General features: G+C 46.7%; 1 protein-coding gene across 11 annotated transcripts in view; it reads left to right on the forward strand.

The window, feature by feature from the left end:
* SFXN2 (sideroflexin 2) overlaps positions 1 to 17,030 on the forward strand; it is a 58,322-nt gene extending 41,292 nt beyond the window's left edge. For 10 of the 11 annotated variants that reach the window (XM_027062964.2, XM_053207879.1, XM_027062959.2 and 7 more), the window contains 11 exons: positions 7,265 to 7,449; positions 7,624 to 7,812; positions 8,752 to 8,850; positions 9,595 to 9,670; positions 9,946 to 10,031; positions 11,304 to 11,364; positions 11,731 to 11,797; positions 12,522 to 12,571; positions 12,906 to 12,955; positions 14,998 to 15,045; positions 15,880 to 17,030. In XM_027062964.2, coding sequence (XP_026918765.1) covers positions 7,289 to 7,449; positions 7,624 to 7,812; positions 8,752 to 8,850; positions 9,595 to 9,670; positions 9,946 to 10,031; positions 11,304 to 11,364; positions 11,731 to 11,797; positions 12,522 to 12,571; positions 12,906 to 12,955; positions 14,998 to 15,045; positions 15,880 to 15,979 — 987 coding nt within the window. In that variant the 5' untranslated portion in view covers positions 7,265 to 7,288 and the 3' untranslated portion in view covers positions 15,980 to 17,030. The remainder of the gene's footprint in view (positions 1 to 7,264; positions 7,450 to 7,623; positions 7,813 to 8,751; positions 8,851 to 9,594; positions 9,671 to 9,945; positions 10,032 to 11,303; positions 11,365 to 11,730; positions 11,798 to 12,521; positions 12,572 to 12,905; positions 12,956 to 14,997; positions 15,046 to 15,879) is intronic. The other variant, XM_053207881.1, reaches the window with a different exon arrangement.
* The last annotated feature ends 918 nt before the right edge of the window (positions 17,031 to 17,948 follow it).

Here is a 17,948-nt window from a genome sequence, read left to right on the forward strand (position 1 = left end):
ATCACATGGAAAATCCAACTACCTGTTTTGTCTTTTAAAAAAAAAATTTTTTTTAATGTTTTTATTTATTTTTGAGACAGACATGAGCAGGGGAGGGGCAGAGAGAGAGGGAGATATGGAATCCAAAGCAGGCTCCAGGCTCCAAGCTGTCAGCACAGAGCCTGACGTGGGGCTCGAACCCACAAGCTGTGAGATCATGACCTGAGCTGACGTCGGTTGCTTAACGGACTGAGCCACCCAGCCGCCTCTCCCTGTTTTCTCTTAAAGACTGTTTTTCTATATTGTCTTGTCACATTATGGTCCAAGTCAGAAATCCTGTATATCACTCTGGATACTTGTGATGTGTCAATTTATCTAGGTCAAACACCCTCCCCACCCCCCACCCCCCAGTCCCCCTCTCTGGTATGCTTCCAGTTTAGAGTGAGCGGGGAGGGAGAAACAGCTATTTTGTAGCGTACACACCTCCCAGTAATTCCATCAAACATGAATTTGGGTGCTGTGGTGAAGGGATTTTGCAAATGTAATTAAAATCCTAATTGGTTAGCTTTGAGTTAATCTAAAGGGAGATTATCCTGGGTGGCCTGATTTAATCAGATGGAATCCCTTTAAAAGAGGGCTAGGCATCCCCTGGGGTCACAAACTGCAGCCATAGCTGGGCCTCCATTGCTCTCCTTCCCTCCCAGGATCATCCCTTGGTAACTGCTTGCAGCTGCTGGCTTCAGGCTTGCCTAGCAGAATTCCCACAATTACATAAGCCAGTTTGCTAATTCCTCATACTAAACCCATTTTTATATATTTATCAATATTAGGTGAGTATATATAAAGGATATATGTATCCTATTGATTCTGCACCTGTGCTCGAACCCTGACTAATAGACTATTTCTCCTGTAGCCAGTCATTCAGCTAATCCCAAGCTTCTGCTGCTTTAAAAGTTTCTGTCCTTTTGGTCCCTCCTCTCTGTTCCTGTGCATCTGGTTTCATATGAACTCCACGTCTTCTTGCCTGGATCATTGAAGTTCCCTTCCAGCTGGTCTCTTTGTATCCTGTGAAGTCCTACCACACTGAGTTTATTTTCATGTCATTGCCCAGAGTTTTCTTTCTTTTCTTTTAACATTTATTTTTGAGAGCGCACAGGCGGGGGAGGGGCAGAGAGAGAAGGAGACACAGAATCCAAAGCAGGGTCCAGGCTCTGAGCTGTCAGCGCAGAACCTGATGCGGGGCTTGAGCCCGTGAACCGTGAGATCATGACCTGAGCTAAAGTCGGATGCTTAACCGACTGAGCCACCCAGGCGCCCCTAATTTTGTTTTTAACATTTATTTATTTTTGAGAGACAGAGAGAGACAGAACACAGGTGGGGAACAGGGTTATCTTTCTAAATGACACATCTGATCTTGTCACTCTGCTTAAAATCTTGTAATGGCTTCCTGAAATTTCTCAGGCAAAAATTCAAAAGCTGTTTTTAAAAAAAGAAAAAAGATTTTATTTTTGGGATGCCTGGATGGCTCAGCAGGTTAAGCATCCTACTCTTGATCTCGGCTCAGGTCATGATCTCAACAATTCATGGGTTGGAGCCCCGCATTGAGCTCCGTGCTGATGGTGTGGAGCCTGCTTGGGATTCTGTCTCTCCCTCTCTCTCTGCCTCTCCCTCGCTCATGCTCTCTCTCCCTTTCTTTATCTCTCTCCCTTAAAATAAATAAATAAACTTTAAAAAGATATTTTATTTTTAGGTCATCTCTACACCCAATGTGGGGCTTGAACTCACAACCTTGAGAATCAAGAGTCACACATTCTACCAACTGAGCCAGCCAGGTGCCCTACAAGCCTTAGCTTTTTTATATAACGTCATTTTCTTTCCTGTCTTAGCGTATCAATTTTACTTCCTTTGAAAAAAAAATGTTAGTGGTTCCCTAGAGTTTGCCACGTACATTTACAGCTAATCCAAGTCCACTTTCAAATAACACTAAACCGCCTCGAGCGTAGTGCCAGTAACTTATGCAAGTATTCCTAGCTACTCGAGCGTAGTGCCAGTAACTTATGCAAGTATTCCTAGCTACTTCCTTCTGTTACAGCACTGCTGTTATTCATGGGGAGTATCCATAAGCTGTAATCATCGAATACATTGTTGCTGCTCTTATTTTGAACAAACTGTTATCTGTTTACTGTTAACAAGTAGAATAAGAAAAATAAAGGGGTGCCTGGCTGGCTTAGCTGGTAGACCATGTGACTCGGGATCGAAGGGTTGTAAGTTTGAGCCCCACATCGGGTGTAGATATTACTTAAACAAAACAAAAAAAAGAAAAAGAATTTATTTTGCCTTCATTTATTCCTTCTGACACTCCTTTATGTAGGTCTGAATTTATGACCTGTATCATTTTTTTTTTCTCTCTGAAGAACTTCTCGTATCTCGCAAGGCAGGTCTATTGGTGATAAATTCCCTCAATTTTGTTTTCTGGGAAAGCCCATATTTCTCCTTCACTTTAAAGGATAATTTTGCTGGTGTAGAATTCCAGGTTGGTGGGGTTTTTTTTCTTTCAGTGCTTTGAATATTTCACTCTACTCTCCTTGCTTGCATGGTACCTGAGGAGAAATCCAATATAGTTCTTTGTTCTTCTGTAGGTAAGGTGTTTTCTTTTCCCTACCTCAGACTTCTTCCTTGACTTTCTTTGTCTTGATTTTCTGCAATTTGAAATATAATGTGACTAGGTGTAGTTTTTTTTTTTTTAATTTTAATCCGAGTATAGTTAACATGTAGTGTTATATTAGTTTCAGGTGTACAATGTAGTAATTTATTTAGTTCTGTATATTACTCAGTACTCATCATAAGTGTACTTTTTTTTAATGTTTATTTTTGGGAGAGAGAGAGTGAGTGAGCATGAGCAGGGTAGAGGCAGAAAGAGGGAGACAGAGGATCTGAAGCAGGCTCCACACTGTGAGTGCAAAGCCCAATTAGGGGCTTGAACTCATGACTGTGAGATCGTGACCTAAGCCGAAATCAAGAGTCGGCCACTTAACCAACTGAGCCACGCAGGTGCCCCATGGTAAGTGTACTCTTAATCCACTTACCTGTTCCATCCATTCTTCCACCCACCTCTGCTCTGGTAACCATCAGTTTGTTCTCTATAGTTAAGAGTCTGTTTTTTTGTTATCTTTTTTCTTTGTTCATTTGTTTTGTTTTTAAATTCCACATATAAGTGGAGACTTATGGTATTTGTTTTTCTCCGACTTATTTCACTTAGCATAATACTCTGTAGGTCCATCCATGTTGTTGCAAATGTCAAGATTTCATTTTTTTTTATGGCTGAGTAATATTCCATTGTACACATATACCACATCTTTTTTTTTATCCATTCATCTATCCATGGATACTTGGGCTGCTTCCGTAATTTGGCTATTGTGAATAATGCTGTAATAAACATAGGGGTGCACATATCTTCTCAAATTAGTGTTTTAATATTCTCTGGGTAAATACCCAGTAGTGGAATTTCTGGGTCATATGGTAATTCTATTTTTAATTTTTTGAGGAACTTCCATACTGTTTTCCATAGTGGCTATAACAGTTTGTATTCCTATCTAGGTGTAGTTTTTTTTTTTTTTTTCTTCAAAGTTTATTTATTTTTGAGAGGGAAGGAGAGAGAGAGAAGGGGGAAGGACAGAGAGAGAGAGAGAGAGAGAGAGTCCCAAGCATGCTCTGTGCTTTCAGTGCAGAGGCTGATGTAGGACTCAAACTCCGCGAACTTCGAGTTCATGACCTAAGCTGAAATCCAGAGTCAGACGCCTAAGTGACTGAGCCACCCAGGCTCACCTAGATTTTTTTTTTTTAAGATTTTTTTTTAATCTTATTTTTTTTAATGTTTATTTATTATTGAGAGACAGACAGACAGAGCGTGAGCATGAGCAGGGGAGGGGCTGAGAGACGGGGACGCACAGAATCTGAAGCAGGCTCCAGGCTCTGAGCTGTCAGCACAGAGCCCAACGCGGGGCTTGAACTCATGAACTGTGAGAACATGATCTGAGCTGAAGTCAGACACTCAACTGACTGAGCTACCCAGTTGCCCCTCTTTTTTTTTTTAAAGTTTATTTATTTGTTTTGAGAGAGACAGAGCATGCAAGTGGGGGAGGGGCAGAGAAAGGAGAGAAAGAGAGAGAGAGAGAGAGAGAGAGAGAGAGAGTGTCCCAAGCAGGCTCTGCACTGTCAGCACAGAGCCCAACACAGGGCTTTAACTCAGAAACCTCAAGATCATGACCAGAGCGGAAACTAAGAGTCAGATGCTTAACTGACTGAGCCACCCAGGTGCCCCTAGATTTTTTAAAAAGATTTATTTCTAAGTAATCTACACCCAATGTGGGGCTTGAACCCACCACCCCGAAATCAAGAGTCATATGCTCCATTGACTGAGCCAGCCAAGCACCCTTAGGTGTAGATTTTTTGGTAGTTATCCTTCTTGGTGTTCTGAGCCTCTTGGACTTGTGGTTTGATGTCTGTCATTCATTTTGGAAAATTCTCAGTCATTATTGCTGCAGATATTTCTTCTGTTTCCTCCCCTCTTCATCTTCTGCATTCCATGTATGTTACACCTTATGTAATTGCCCCAGGGTTCTTGGATTTTCTATTCTGGTTTTTTCATTTTACTTTTTCTCTATTTTTCAGTTGGGGAGTTTTCTACTGACACATATTTAAGCTCACTGATTCTTTCCTTGGCCATGTCCAAGGTACCAATGAGCTTATGAAAGGAATTCTCAGGGGTGCCTGGCTAGTACAGTCAGTAGAGCATGTGACTCTCAATCTCCCAGTCATGAGTTCAAACCCCACTTTGGGCATGGAGCCTACTTTTTAAAAAAAAAAGAGGGGCAGGGGCCCCTTCGCTCAGTTGGTTAAGCATCCAATTCTTGATTTTGACTCAGGTCATGATCTCATGGTTCGTGAGTTTGAGCCCTGCGTCAGGTTCCGCACTGACAGCACAGAGCATGCTTGGGGTTCTTTTTCTCTCTGCCCCTCCCATATGCTCTCTTTCTCAAAATAAATACATAAATTAAAAAGTATATGTTAAAAATAAAAGGAGTTTGATACTCACCATATTAAATGGGGTGCTTGGCTTGCTTCGTTGGTAGACCATGCAACTCTTGATCTCAGGGTTGTGAGTTTGAGCCCACGTTGGGTGTGGAGATCACAAAATCTTTTAAAAATAAAAAGGTGGGGTGCCTGGGTGGCTCAATCAGTTAAGCATCTGACTTTGGTTCAGATCATGATCTCGTGATTCGTGAGTTCAAGCCCTGCTTTGGACTCTGTGCTGACAGTTTGGAGCCTGGAGCCCACTTTGGATTCTGATTTGTAACATTTCCTTTTGATTCTTTCTTAGAGTTTCCATTCCTTTGCTTACATCGTCCATCTGTTCTTTGCATGTTGTCCACTTTCCCACTGGAGCCCTTAGCGTATCAGTCATAGTTATTTAAATTCCTTTTTTAAAAACAATTTTAGTGTTTTTTAAATTTTTATTTTTGAGAAAGAGAGAGAGGGCGTATGCGTGCGCGCAAGTCAGGGAGGGGCAGGGAGAGAGGGAGACACAGAATCTGAAGCAGAGTTCTAAAGTAAATCAGGCTGAGTTAAAATCCTGGCTCTGCCACTGGCTAATACTTGTGTGACTTGGTAAAGTTGCTTATCTGTGCCCTAGTTTTCTCATCCTTACCATGGGGTTAGATTAAAGGGTATTTATTTTATAGGGTTATTGTGAAGATAAATTCAGAAAATGCATGTAAGCACCAAGCAAAGTGTCTAGCATAGAGTCAAAGTTTAGTAAGTGTTAGCTATGATAAATATCATCTGGTCCCCACATGCCCTGTGTGCGGTCAACGCTGGCTGTTCTTTTTGCCTGGTACACCTCTCCTCTATCTATCTTCTACCCGTCCTTCAAAACATTATTTCTTGTTTTCACAAAGCATGTTCAGAATCCCTCATCTGTTTTATTTGTGTTTTAAAGTTTATTTATTCATTTTGAGAGAGAGATAGTGCAAGTGGGGGAGAGGCAGAGAGAGGGAAAGGGAGAGAATCCCAAGCAGGCTCTGAAATGTCAGTGCAGAGCCTGATGTGGAGCTTGAACTCAAGAACCACGAGATCGTGACCTGAGTGGAAACCCAAGAGTTGGACCTTAACCGACTGAGCCACACAGGCGCCCTATCCCTCGTCCATTTTAGATAAAGTGATCATATAATTTACTACCCCAAACAGGACACTTTTGAGAGTGGAAGGGGATGCTATTAACAATTGCCTCAGGACAATAATCCCAGGAAAACTGGGAGATAAGATCGTCTCAATTTTAGATGTCTCTTCTCTGGTTTTCCATTGCCCTCAGTGTCCACAGCATTGTTCACACTGCTGTCCTTGTGGCTTTACTTGTCTTTTACGTCCCATTCTGTAACTCCTTGAGGGCAGGTGCATTACCTCAGTCAGAGCCATGGCCTGAGACCTCTCACAGGACCAGCATGCACCACACACGTACACAGAAGTGATGAGAGTGATCATGCCACATGTTCATTTTCACCTTTGTCTGTAATTGTTTCTACCTTGAATGTGATCCATGCTTTCGGCCTCTTTCAGATCAATCTATCTTCTTCTTCTTTAAAATTTGAATGCTTTTATTTATTTTTGAGAGAGAGAAAGAGACAGAGCGCCAGCAGGTGAGGGCAGAGAGAGAGGGAGACACAGAATCCAAAGCAGGCTCCAGGCTCTGAGCCGTCAGCACAGAGCCCTATGCGGAGCTCAAACTCACGAACCACAAGATCATGACCTGAGCCGAAGTCGGATGCTTAACCATCTGAGCCACCCAGGCGCCCCAGATCAATCTGTCTTCTGGGGTGCACATTCCAGCTCTTCTGGGAAGCCCCCTTTTCTTACTTTGCTCCTCCATCTCTGCTTTCTCTCATCTCCTGTACGTACTGTTGCATATATATTATATCCTGTTCCATGGGTGGGCTCTTGTTCCCCAGTAACACTCAGCTCCCCAAGGATAGGCACGGTGTTGCCCTTTTTTCCAGTGTCTCCCACAGTATGGTCAAGCACAGGGCTGGCTACCAGCAGGCACTCAGGAAACACATATTAGTGTCGGTTTCTCAGTCTGGGACCATTCACTGGGGCCTGCCCAAACTTAGTCAAACGACGCTAGTGGTGGGTGAAAGCAGGCATTCTACAACTGCGGGAGGTGTTCAGGGCCTCTGGGGCAGACTGTAATTTGGGGGACAATCCTCATTTCCCCTCTCTGTTCCTTAAGTCCCCAGTTTTGTGTGTGAACAAGATGGAGGCTGATCTGTCTGGCTTTAACATTGATGCTCCCCGTTGGGACCAGTGCACTTTCCTGGGGCGGGTGAAGCACTTCTTCAATATCACAGACCCTCGCACTGTCCTGGTACCAGAGCGGGAGCTGGACTGGGCCAAGGTGATGGTGGAGAAGAGCAGGTGAGCAGCTAGGGGGGAGGGGGCTGGAGGCACTAGGGCAACACTGATGGATCCTTGTGGAGAAGGTGGAAACTAAAGATATGGGAATAGGCAGAGCTCTCAGGAAGGGGGGAGCAGGATGACCTGGGGCAAGGGGCCTGGGAGGTAACTGTCTCCATTATCCTTGGGTGGCAGGATGGGTGTTGTGCCCCCAGGCACCCAAGTGGAGCAGCTGCTGTATGCCAAGAAGCTGTACGACTCAGCCTTCCATCCTGACACCGGGGACAAGATGAATGTCATCGGGCGGATGTCCTTCCAGGTCCCTGGTGGCATGATCATCACGGGCTTCATGCTCCAGTTCTACAGGTGGAACCTGGGAGCAAGGTGGTGGGCAGTGTGGCCACTTGGATCTGCTAGGCAGGGAGCCATATTATGATGACAATCACAGCCATCTTTATTGACCCCTTACCAAATATCAGGCACTGTGTGAAATTCTTTGCGTATGTTACCTCACTTAATCTTCTCATCAGCCCTACAGAGAGGTGCTGTATAGATGAAGAACGGAGGTTCTAGAGAGGTGACGTAACTTGTCCAAGTCCACACACAGCCAGGAAATACGGGTGCCTCTCTAGAATTCTCAACGAATCAGCCATCCTACTTCCCTCTTTAGAAAGTACTTATTCAACAATGAAATATTAACGTATTTTTATGACGTAATGTCCCAGTAAAAAATATAGGAAGGTGACCCCCCCACCCCTCCTCCCCACCCTCAAAATTAGGAAGACCTATAGGAGAGAATAAACTTTCTCTGTAGCTGCTGGATATTTTACTCCTCTCCTTTCCCCTCTTCTTTCTGCCCCTTCTCCCCCATGCATCCATTTGTCCAGCCAGGCCTTGGGCCAGGTGTTAGGCATATAAAAACTTTAGCCCCTGTCCTTAAAGAGCTTCTCCAGTTTTGTTGAGGAAACCAACAAGTAAACAGTTATAGGTCAGCTTGCTAATAGGTAGGTTGTGGGGAGAGCATGGGGTTGTGAGAACGGGGAGCATAGAATGACTCATTGTTCCAGGAAGGGCCGGGGAAGGGTCAGGAAGGTTTTGAAGAAGTGATGTCTCAACAAAGCAAGATTTAGCCATGTATGAAAGGGGTGTGTGTGTGTGTGTGTGTGTGTGTGTGTGTGTGTGTTCCAGGCAGAGGGACCAGCCTGTGCAAAAGCCCAGGTGTATGAAACAGCATGGGAAGTTTGGGGAACAGCAGGTGATCTGGGTTGTACACCAAGCCTTGCATTGACTCCCCTCTGCGTCTCTGGGCCTTCCTTATGGTAGGACGATGCCGGCTGTGATCTTCTGGCAGTGGGTGAACCAGTCCTTCAATGCCTTAGTCAACTATACCAACAGGAATGCAGCTTCCCCTACATCGGTCAGGTAGGAGACTTGAACCCCAGGCTGTCCACGTGGGTCAGGAGCAGGTAGCTGTCCTCGTGAGGGGAACAGCCCTTCTAAAGGGTTCTCGGGCTATCTTCTCCAGGCGGGGCTTATTCTGGGCAGGTGACCAAGTCCCTCTTTTTACGGTTTGCAAGTATTTTCTGAGGCTGACTAGGAGAGTATCTTCCTAGACTAGTTCAAAGTTCATTCATTCATTCATTCTCAAATATTTCTTGGGTAGGTATTAAGTGCCAGGCATGGTTCTAAGGTCCCTGTTCTTATGGAATTTAAGGACTTGTAAGGAAGCAAGAACGATAATCTTAGATTGTAACTGCTGCCATTAGGGAAATAAACAGGTGACAAGATAACAAACAGCAGAGGGGCATCTGTGTAGATGGGCTGGTTGGGGGAAATCTTTTCTGTGGAGCCCGTATTTCTGCGGATTTCTGAAGGATAAGGATTTAGCAACGTGGAGCCGACAGAAGAATTCCCCATATAGGGAGCGACAGCATGCAAGGGTTCTGAAGCAGAAATGAGTTTGCTCTTTACTTAAAGTTCTGAAGGTGGCCCAGGGGGCTGGAGCGTTGTGTGTGTTTAGGGGGGCGTGTCATAAGACGGGATGGGGGATAGTTCACATGAGCTTCTCAGGCATGAAGCCTCGTGTCCAGACTTTCTCAATGAAGTCTCGGTCTTGCCCTCAGCCAGCAGGGCTCCCCACTCCCAAGCATGTCTTTCCTCCACTAGGCAGATGGCCCTCTCCTACATCACAGCCACAACCACCGCCGTGGCCACTGCTGTGGGCATGAACATGTTGACAAAGGTACGGTCTGGGGCGGCTGTGGGCATGGTGGCCACTAGGGGGCAGCAAAGTCATAGGGAAAACTTTGCCCAGGCCTGGCACTACCCTTGTCTGGGTGAGTGGGGTATGGCCCAGACCAAAGCCAACTAGTGGGAGAGGTAGCCAAGCTACCCCCAGGTTGGTCTTTCTTGGGTCTTTGAGGGAATTTGGGGTCCTAGACCAAATGTCTGGATGAGTGGCAGAAGCAAGGTCTCATTTCTTGGTTTATAGTCCTTATTGTTCCTTTCCCCCAACAGAGAGCTCCACCCCTGGTGGGCCGCTGGGTGCCCTTTGCCGCTGTGGCTGCTGCTAACTGTGTCAACATCCCAATGATGCGACAGCAGTGAGTATGGGGCTCCCTTTGCCTCCCTACAAACCCTAAGGTTAGTGGGGCCAGGGCAGGAAACCAAGGCAGTGGGTGGCTTTGGGGGCTGAGGTGGGTGTGGGGAGGGCTGCCGGGCTGCTCCAACAGTGATGGCCACAGGAGTGGCAGGTGACTTAGGTTTAGTCTGTGTTGAATGTTGTGGGAGTCATTTTTTGGATCGTGTGGGATGAGGGTGGGGGTAGGGTGGACTCTGGAGGTTTGTACGAGATCGTGTCCTTTCAACTGCAACTGCAATTTAAGTTGTGATCTCTGCCTACTTCCAAAGCCCTGGGCATGGCTTACAGAACGAAATGTAGCAAAGCGAGGCGTCCAAAGATAGAACAGAGCCAAGAAGCTTTGAAAGAAGCCAGAGGAGTAGACAGATGTTTTCCAGGCACCAGGCTCTAAGCTTCGCAGCAGGAAAGGTTAAAGGAGAAATCCGTGTGTCTTGTAGTTCTTGTTTTCTGACTCGAGAAAGCATAGATGTTCCTCTGTTGTAAAACTTAATGATGTAATATACATAAAGCACTCACAGTAGCTCTTGGAAGGGATCAAGTGCTACCTAAGTGTTAGCAATTATTGCTGCTGTTACCGTCATGGCCTTCATCACCATCACCAGTCTCTACTAGCCCTGTTTTCTTGGGACTGCTAGCAAGCGGGAATTCAGCACAATAGCGCTTGTGGAAAGACTCCACGACGGGAAGAGTCATGCATACACATTGTACCTCTCTTTCCCTCCTCTATCCAGGTGCTCCTTCCCAACAAATGAATGAGCCCCAGCCACCTATCTGGTCTGGGGTCGAGTGCTGTCGAGAACTGGCCAGAGAATAATAGCCAGTGCAGCCACTATTTATGGAGCAGTCACTCTGTCAGGCGCCGGATTAAGTACTTTGCAGGCATTGGTCCCATTTAATCCTCACCATTCCTATGAAGCGAGTGCCATGATTATCCCCATTTTGCAGATGAGGATAACAGAGTCTTTAGAAGGATTTGGGAACCTGCTCAAGATCAAAGACTTACTTCAGGATCCAACCTAGGCAGTCTGAGCCCCAGCCTAGCTCTCTTAGCCACTGCCCTAGATCACTTCCAAGATGTCGCTCACTGGAATACAGAAGGAAGATCAAAGGGCCAGACTGTAGGAGGTGGCTTCCTGGAGCTGGAGTGTGCTGGCCTTGGTTACCTGCTGTGTCACATTGCTGGCAAGCTTCCAGCATACCCTTCCCACGTTCAGCAGCTCCTGTCTGTGTTTAGGGAACTCATCCAGGGCATCTGCGTGAAGGACGGAAATCACAATGAGATTGGTCATTCCCGGGTGAGCAGAGGCATCCCTTTGGAGTGGGAGGAGGGAATTCTCTTATACCCTGTTTTGTTGTTAGTGGTCAGAGCTGGCCCGGGTTCTGTTGCAGGGTCCCCCTGACTCCGTCCTCCTTCCCCTTGATTTTCGTACATTTCTTGTTCAGAACAAGCTTGTCATGTCCTTTCTCCATCATTTCTGGTCCTGAAGCCATAAAAGTCTAGCTAGGTGAGAGAGGGTTGGGTGAGGATGCAGCCCCTGACAGATCCATCCCTTCCCCTTTACCAACTCAGACCTGATCCTGACCCTTGACCCAGCCTGCTGGTGCAGCCCACGGATACTGGATGAGGTCATGCCTGACAACTTGCTCTTTTCTGCCCTCAGAGAGCTGCGGCCATAGGCATCACCCAAGTGGTCATTTCTCGGATCACCATGGCAGCCCCTGGCATGAGTAAGATAAAGAAGTCCTCCTGTCCTGGGGGACCCTGGAACACGTGATGGAGGCCTCAACCACACTCAGCTTTTGGGTGGGAGGTGGGGCCCCAGCTTCTATAGCCATGCTTCTCAAAAAACAAATGATAATTCTGTGATGTGGTAGAAATTGCAACTGAGGCTATGCTGGGGACCATATTACATTGTATAAATCTACCAGATCCACATGCTGTATACCTTACTCCTACATAGTGCTGGAGTGCAGAAGCCCACGGGAGACCACACTGTAGTTTCCAGAACATCAGTCAGTCAGAGATGTGGGGAAGAAAGTTCTTTTCATTCCACAGATACCCCTTAAGTACCTTCAATGTGCTGGGCACAGTGTGGGGTGCCAGGAAGACAGTGGTAAAGAAAATAAATCCCTTGCCCTGGTTTTGCTTTTAGCAGAGGCATGTTACAGAGTAGGATAGGAGATTTGTTTGCGTGAGCCTTCAAAGATTTAAGTTTTGAGAAGGACGCTTGGGGCCTGCGGTACATGTCCTGTCACAGGTGTGCAAGTGGAGAAGTTTGGGAAGCACCCTTCTCCTAGGACTTAGGGGACAGCTTGGGGGTGGCTGCACCTACACAGTCTTGAAGTATTTTCAGGAACGTCAGGGGAGGTGGAGGGAATCACCTGACTTTGGGAAGGGGTCTTGGAGAGAGTCTTATGGCCTTCCCCCGAGATTCTCCCTGGTCTCTTGCAGTCTTGCTGCCAGTCATCATGGAAAGGCTGGAGAAGCTGCGTTTCATGAAGGTGAGTGGGGTTCCCTTTTGCATCTTCTCTGCCCAGAGCCCCCCAGCCATACTTAGGAGCACCTGATCCTCGTCCTTCCCTCTAGCTGCTGGCCTTACCTCCTTCAGGGAGGGCCCATACCAGTCCCCGCTGGCTGCCCGCTTTAGATGCCATAGCTGGTTGCTTGGCCTTGTCCGTAGAGAGCAAGAGGAACCCCGTTCTCCCTCCTTCACGGCTAGGCGTTTCATGCCTGTGGGTTTCTGGCTGACTGAGCAGGGGTAGGGCAGGCGTGGGGTTCACATTAAGATCTGTAAATCTTACGTGGATCTTTCTTTTTATTTGTTTTTTTGTCCAGAAAGTCAAGGTCCTGCATGCCCCGTTGCAAGTTCTGCTGTCGGGATGCTTGTGAGTAATGTGTTTTCTCGTTGTGGGTTCTGTGGCAGCTGGGTCACCCAAGCACTGTCTTCTTGTGTCGCCCATGCTGGAGACATGTCGCCCATGCTCTCTTTTACCTGACTTCCATAGTGCCTGAGCTTTGTATGTGGGCCACACAGAGAGCTCTGGCCCCATCTTTCTTGAAGGCATTAGGCTGGCTAGGCTCTATGCACACATCCGCATGGAGAGCGGAGTGCTTGGGTGCCCTCCTGTCCAGGGCCTCCTCTGACCTTCAGACTGGAGAAGAGAGGAAAACCACAATCCAGTCCCACTACAAAAAAGAAATGATAATTCTGTGACAGTGATAGAGGTGTCCGCTAATGCCGAGGTGGTAAACGTATTGCAATGTCTCACTGTATCAAGTCAACATGCTCTACACCTTACATGGACACCGTGTTCTATGCCAACTATATCTCAGTATAAATCAATTAAGTAAATACACAGACCTGCTGAGACATAACAGTGATGGGACAGCCTATGGCCGTCACGTGTCCCAACCTCGCACAAAAGGAAAACACCATAGGCGCCTGGGTGGCTCTGTCGGTTAAGCATCTGTCTCTTGATTTTGACTCAGGTCATGATTTCCTGGTTCGTGAGATCGAGCCCTGTGTTGTGCTCTGTGATTACGGCACAGCCTGCTTGGGATTCTTTCTTAATCCCTCTCTCTCTGGTCCTAGCCCGCTCACACTCTCTCCCTCCCGCCCCCCAAATACACAAACATTTGAAAAATAAGTAAATGGACTGCCTGGGTGGCTCAGTGGGTTAAGTGTGTTGGCTTTGGCTCACGTTATGATCTCACAGTTCCTGAGTTCAAGCCCAGCGCTGGGCTCTGCACTGACAGCTCGGATTCTGTGTGTGTCCCTCTTTCTCTGCCCCTCCCCTGCTTGTGCACATGCGCGCGCTCTCGTGCTCTCTCTCTCTCAAAAATAAATAAATAAATAAATAAATAAGTAAGTAAGTAAGTAAATAAAACACAAGCCATGGCGGCGTGCTTCGGTGCCTGCCCTTGACTGGCTGTGTCCTAGTGTCAGTCACACTTTACAAGGCCATGGGGCTAATGACAATAACAGGAATAACCAACACGTATTGAGTGTTTCCTGTGTGTCCCTGCTGTGCTCATGGTTCACATCTATAATTTCGCTGAATCTCCTCCGCCCTAGAAGTATAGATAGGGCCATCATCTCCTTTTACAAATGAAGAAACCGGGGCTCAGAGAGATGGAGACACTCACCCAAGGCTCTGTAGCCCATAATTGCCGGAGTTGTGGTCGGATCCTCGGTAGTCTCCGAGGTGACTCTGCTTACTGAGTCACCACTGAGTGAGTGGTTACCACGAGCTGAGTGCCACATGTGCACTTTTCATTTAATCCCCACGGTGGCCCTGCAGAGTAGGTATCCTTGTCTTCCCCCTGCTGGCTCAGGGGTAACTCGCCCAATATGACACAGCGAGGAAGTAGCAAAGCTGGGATATGAACCTTGGTCTGTTAGATTCCCAAGTCCTGTAAGACAAGACCCTGGAGCTGAAACATCTGAGAACCTTAGAAATGCTCTTAAGCCCTTCCCCAGACCTCCTGAGTCGGCATCGCTTTTTAACAAGCCCCATGAGTTACTTGCACGCACAGTGAAGTTTGAGAAGCTGCCCTGTTCTGGTCTCCACCAGCCCAGGTGTTCATGGCTATGGGGGGCAGGACCTCAGGTGTCATAACCCTCACTGCTCAGTGCTTGTGGTCTTTAGGGCTGCTAGTTATACTCCCAGTGCCTTCGTTATCTTCATCTGCTTGGACAACAGGTGGATGTGGGAGGTGGAGGGAGGCTGATTCCATCCCATCCCAGAATGAATATCCTGGCACTGAGAGACCAAGAGAAGAGTTGCAGGGAGAGGAACCATGGGGTGGCGGGGAGGGCAGGCTGGGTGAGTGGGCATCTCCTCCTTCCTTTGGGGGACTCAGAGATAGGATGTGAGTAGGCCTGTGGGGAGATGGCCCCTGACACTTTGTTTCTCCTTTCTTCCAGCCTCATCTTCATGGTGCCAGTGGCCTGTGGGCTCTTCCCACAGAAATGGTAACAGCTCTTCGTTCCTCGCTTTGTTTTACTGAATGCCCTGTCCCTGCTCTCCCTGACCTGCCTGCTGTCCTGAAGGAGACAAGGAGGGGCAGGAAGGGCAGCATTTTTGTCTAAGGACAAGTGCCTATCAGCCTAAACTCTGGGCCTCTTAGCCCCGGGGGGAATGGTAAACCAAAACAGAGCTCCAAGGGGTGGAGCCATGAGTGGCTTCCTCCCAGTGGAGCAAGGACTGCCTTGGAGGGAAGTGGGGGAACAACAAGAAACTTTCTGTCCCTGCTGGTTAGGTTATTAGATACATCCTCCCTGGCTAGATCTGGTCCTTGAAATTGAACAAAGGTACAGGTACTTATTCTGGCTTGTGTTTGCTAGGGGGTGGATGAATTGGGCCTCTCTATTTCTCTTGCATGTCCTGGCAGGGAAGGGATGTGAAAAGGGATGATGGAAAGGGGAAACAAAGCATCAGATTGTGGGAGGGGAGAGGATTAGCTCTAGGAGACGAACTGCAGCTTGGATATATACCAAGAAGATCCCAGGTTCCCGTGCTGTGGTATTCATATTTCAGTGTCGTCTGCTAGACTTCTGTGTTCCAAGCACACAGGAGAAGTGCTTGTGCTTGTAATTTTGCAGAGAAGATGGAAGTTTGGCACCAAGGAAAATGAAGTCAGTCCCGAGTAGAAGTAAAAGCAATATATTATGTTGTATAGAGGCCATTCATTCTGATGGAAAAATCAGGGAGGGCTTCTTAGAGATGGCATTTGAGTTGGACTTTATCTGACAATAATTTGTTGCTTGTCCAGTTGGCATGCTCATAATCCCCTTCTGTCTTCTCAGTGAATTGCCAGTTTCTTATCTGGAACCAGAGCTCCAAGACGCCATCAGAGCCAAGTATGGAGAACTTGTGCCTTATGTCTACTTCAATAAGGGCCTCTAAATGCCCCACCCCAGTAAGGACCAGTCTGTGCCCATATTCACCAGCTCCTCAGCTGCTCTGTATACCTGTCCCCTCACTCCTCTGCCCACAGGCCCTGAAGGCCAGGGTGGATTTGGGAGGTGGAGAGCCTCGTGTTTTCACCCAGGCTTATTGGACTCCAGAGGATAAAAGTGAACAAGGGGAGCAAAAGCCAAGTCTTCTATCTGTTCCTCCCTTAACCACCATCCCCTGGAGACCAGGAGCTGAGACCGCCCTGAGGGAGATACTCAGACCGTTTGGAAAAATTAGGAATCTTTGGGGATTCTAGTTCCAGCCAGGACTGGGGAAGAGCCCCTGGGACAAAAAGATGCTCTTACTCCTCTTCCTCCTCATCTTGTCTCATGCTATGAAACTTTTTACCCTTGCAATCCTAGCTAACTCAGGAAGGGAGGGGAAGAAGCCTTTGCCAACGTGGGGCTCTTCTCTGTTCTTTCTCATTCTCGTCCCCAGTGTCCCCTGGTCAGAAAGCGTCTTTGGGAGTGCTGCTAAACTTGAGATAGGCCGTTTCATGAGGCAGCAAAGTTTCATGGTGCTTTAAGCCCTGTCTATTGACACTGACTTTGATCTCCTATGCTAAAATCATGTCTGATTTTGCTTCTCTGTGTTTGAAAAATAAGTCCACTAACTGTGAGTAAAAAGAATATATGTAGGCATTAACAGCACATTTTAATGGGTATATTTTCCTAGCTGCCTCCCTTCTCAGCCCATTGGGTTAAGCACCAAAGACTAGTGTGTTCTGAATAGGAAAGAGAAGTTTTATTTGGATACCTCTGAGAAGTAACCAAACAGGACCAAAGAGCCTTAAAGGACACACAGCAAAGTGCATGCAGCCATTTGCCCGTCCCATCTTGGCTGCTGTAGGTGACTTTTCAGGCTCGGGGTGGGGTGGGGGTGGAAGGAGACCATTGTGGCTTATGAGGGATCAATGTCTGTCTGAGTTTCATCTAGTAGAATTTCCTGACTGTTCAAAGGATATCACTGTGAATCAAATAAATTTCTTGAAAGAGTGTAATGAGCTGTATGCAGACTGAATTAGTAAAGCCTGGATGGAAAGCAGGATCTGGTCTCACTTTGACCTTGGCATGCAAGAGGTTATCACAACTATAAGGGAACCTGTCTGATGCCTGGAGGTGATTGTTTATTTCCCTTATTACAGAGGAAAAATCTGCTGGACGCTGCAGAATGGGAGCTTTGTTCTAGAGCAGCAAACCATGGCGCAAGGGCCTAAATCCACCTGCTACTTGTTTTTGTGTGCCTGGGAATTATATTTTAAAAGGCAAAAAAAGAAAAAGCCAAGAATATATGACAGAGACCCCCATGTATGTGGCATGCAAAGCATTAAAATATTTGCTCTCTGGCCCTGTACACAAAATGTTACCCCTACTCTGGAGCAATGGTTCTTAATATATTTCAGAGTCACCTGGATGGGTTGTTAAAATAGAAATTGTGGGTCCAGATATATCTCTTGAGGCAAGGAAAACAAAAGCAAAAATAAACTATTGTTACTACACCAAAATAAAAAGCTACACAGCCGAAGAAACAGTCAACAAAACTAAAAGACAAGCTACTGAATGGGAGAAGATATTTGCAAATGACATAGCTGATACAGGGTTCTTATCCAAAATACATAAAGAACTTATACGACTCAACACACACAAAAACAAATAATACAGTAAAAAAAAAAAAAAAAAAAAGGGGCAGGAAAAGGCCCCTGGCTGGCTCAGCTGGAAAAGCATGGACTCTTGATCTTGGGATTGTGGGTTCAAATCCCACGTTGGGTAGAGAGTATTTAAATAAAATTAGGTTTGTAAAAAAAAAATAGGCAGAAGACATGAACAGACATTTCTCTGAAGAAGACATACAGGGGTGTGTGGGTGGCTCTGTCGTTTAAAGTGTCTTGACTCTTGATTTCGTCTCAGGTCATGATCTC

The sequence above is a fragment of the Acinonyx jubatus genome, chromosome D2 (genome assembly GCF_027475565.1).
Source record: "Acinonyx jubatus isolate Ajub_Pintada_27869175 chromosome D2, VMU_Ajub_asm_v1.0, whole genome shotgun sequence".
Classification (NCBI taxonomy): domain Eukaryota; kingdom Metazoa; phylum Chordata; class Mammalia; order Carnivora; family Felidae; genus Acinonyx; species Acinonyx jubatus.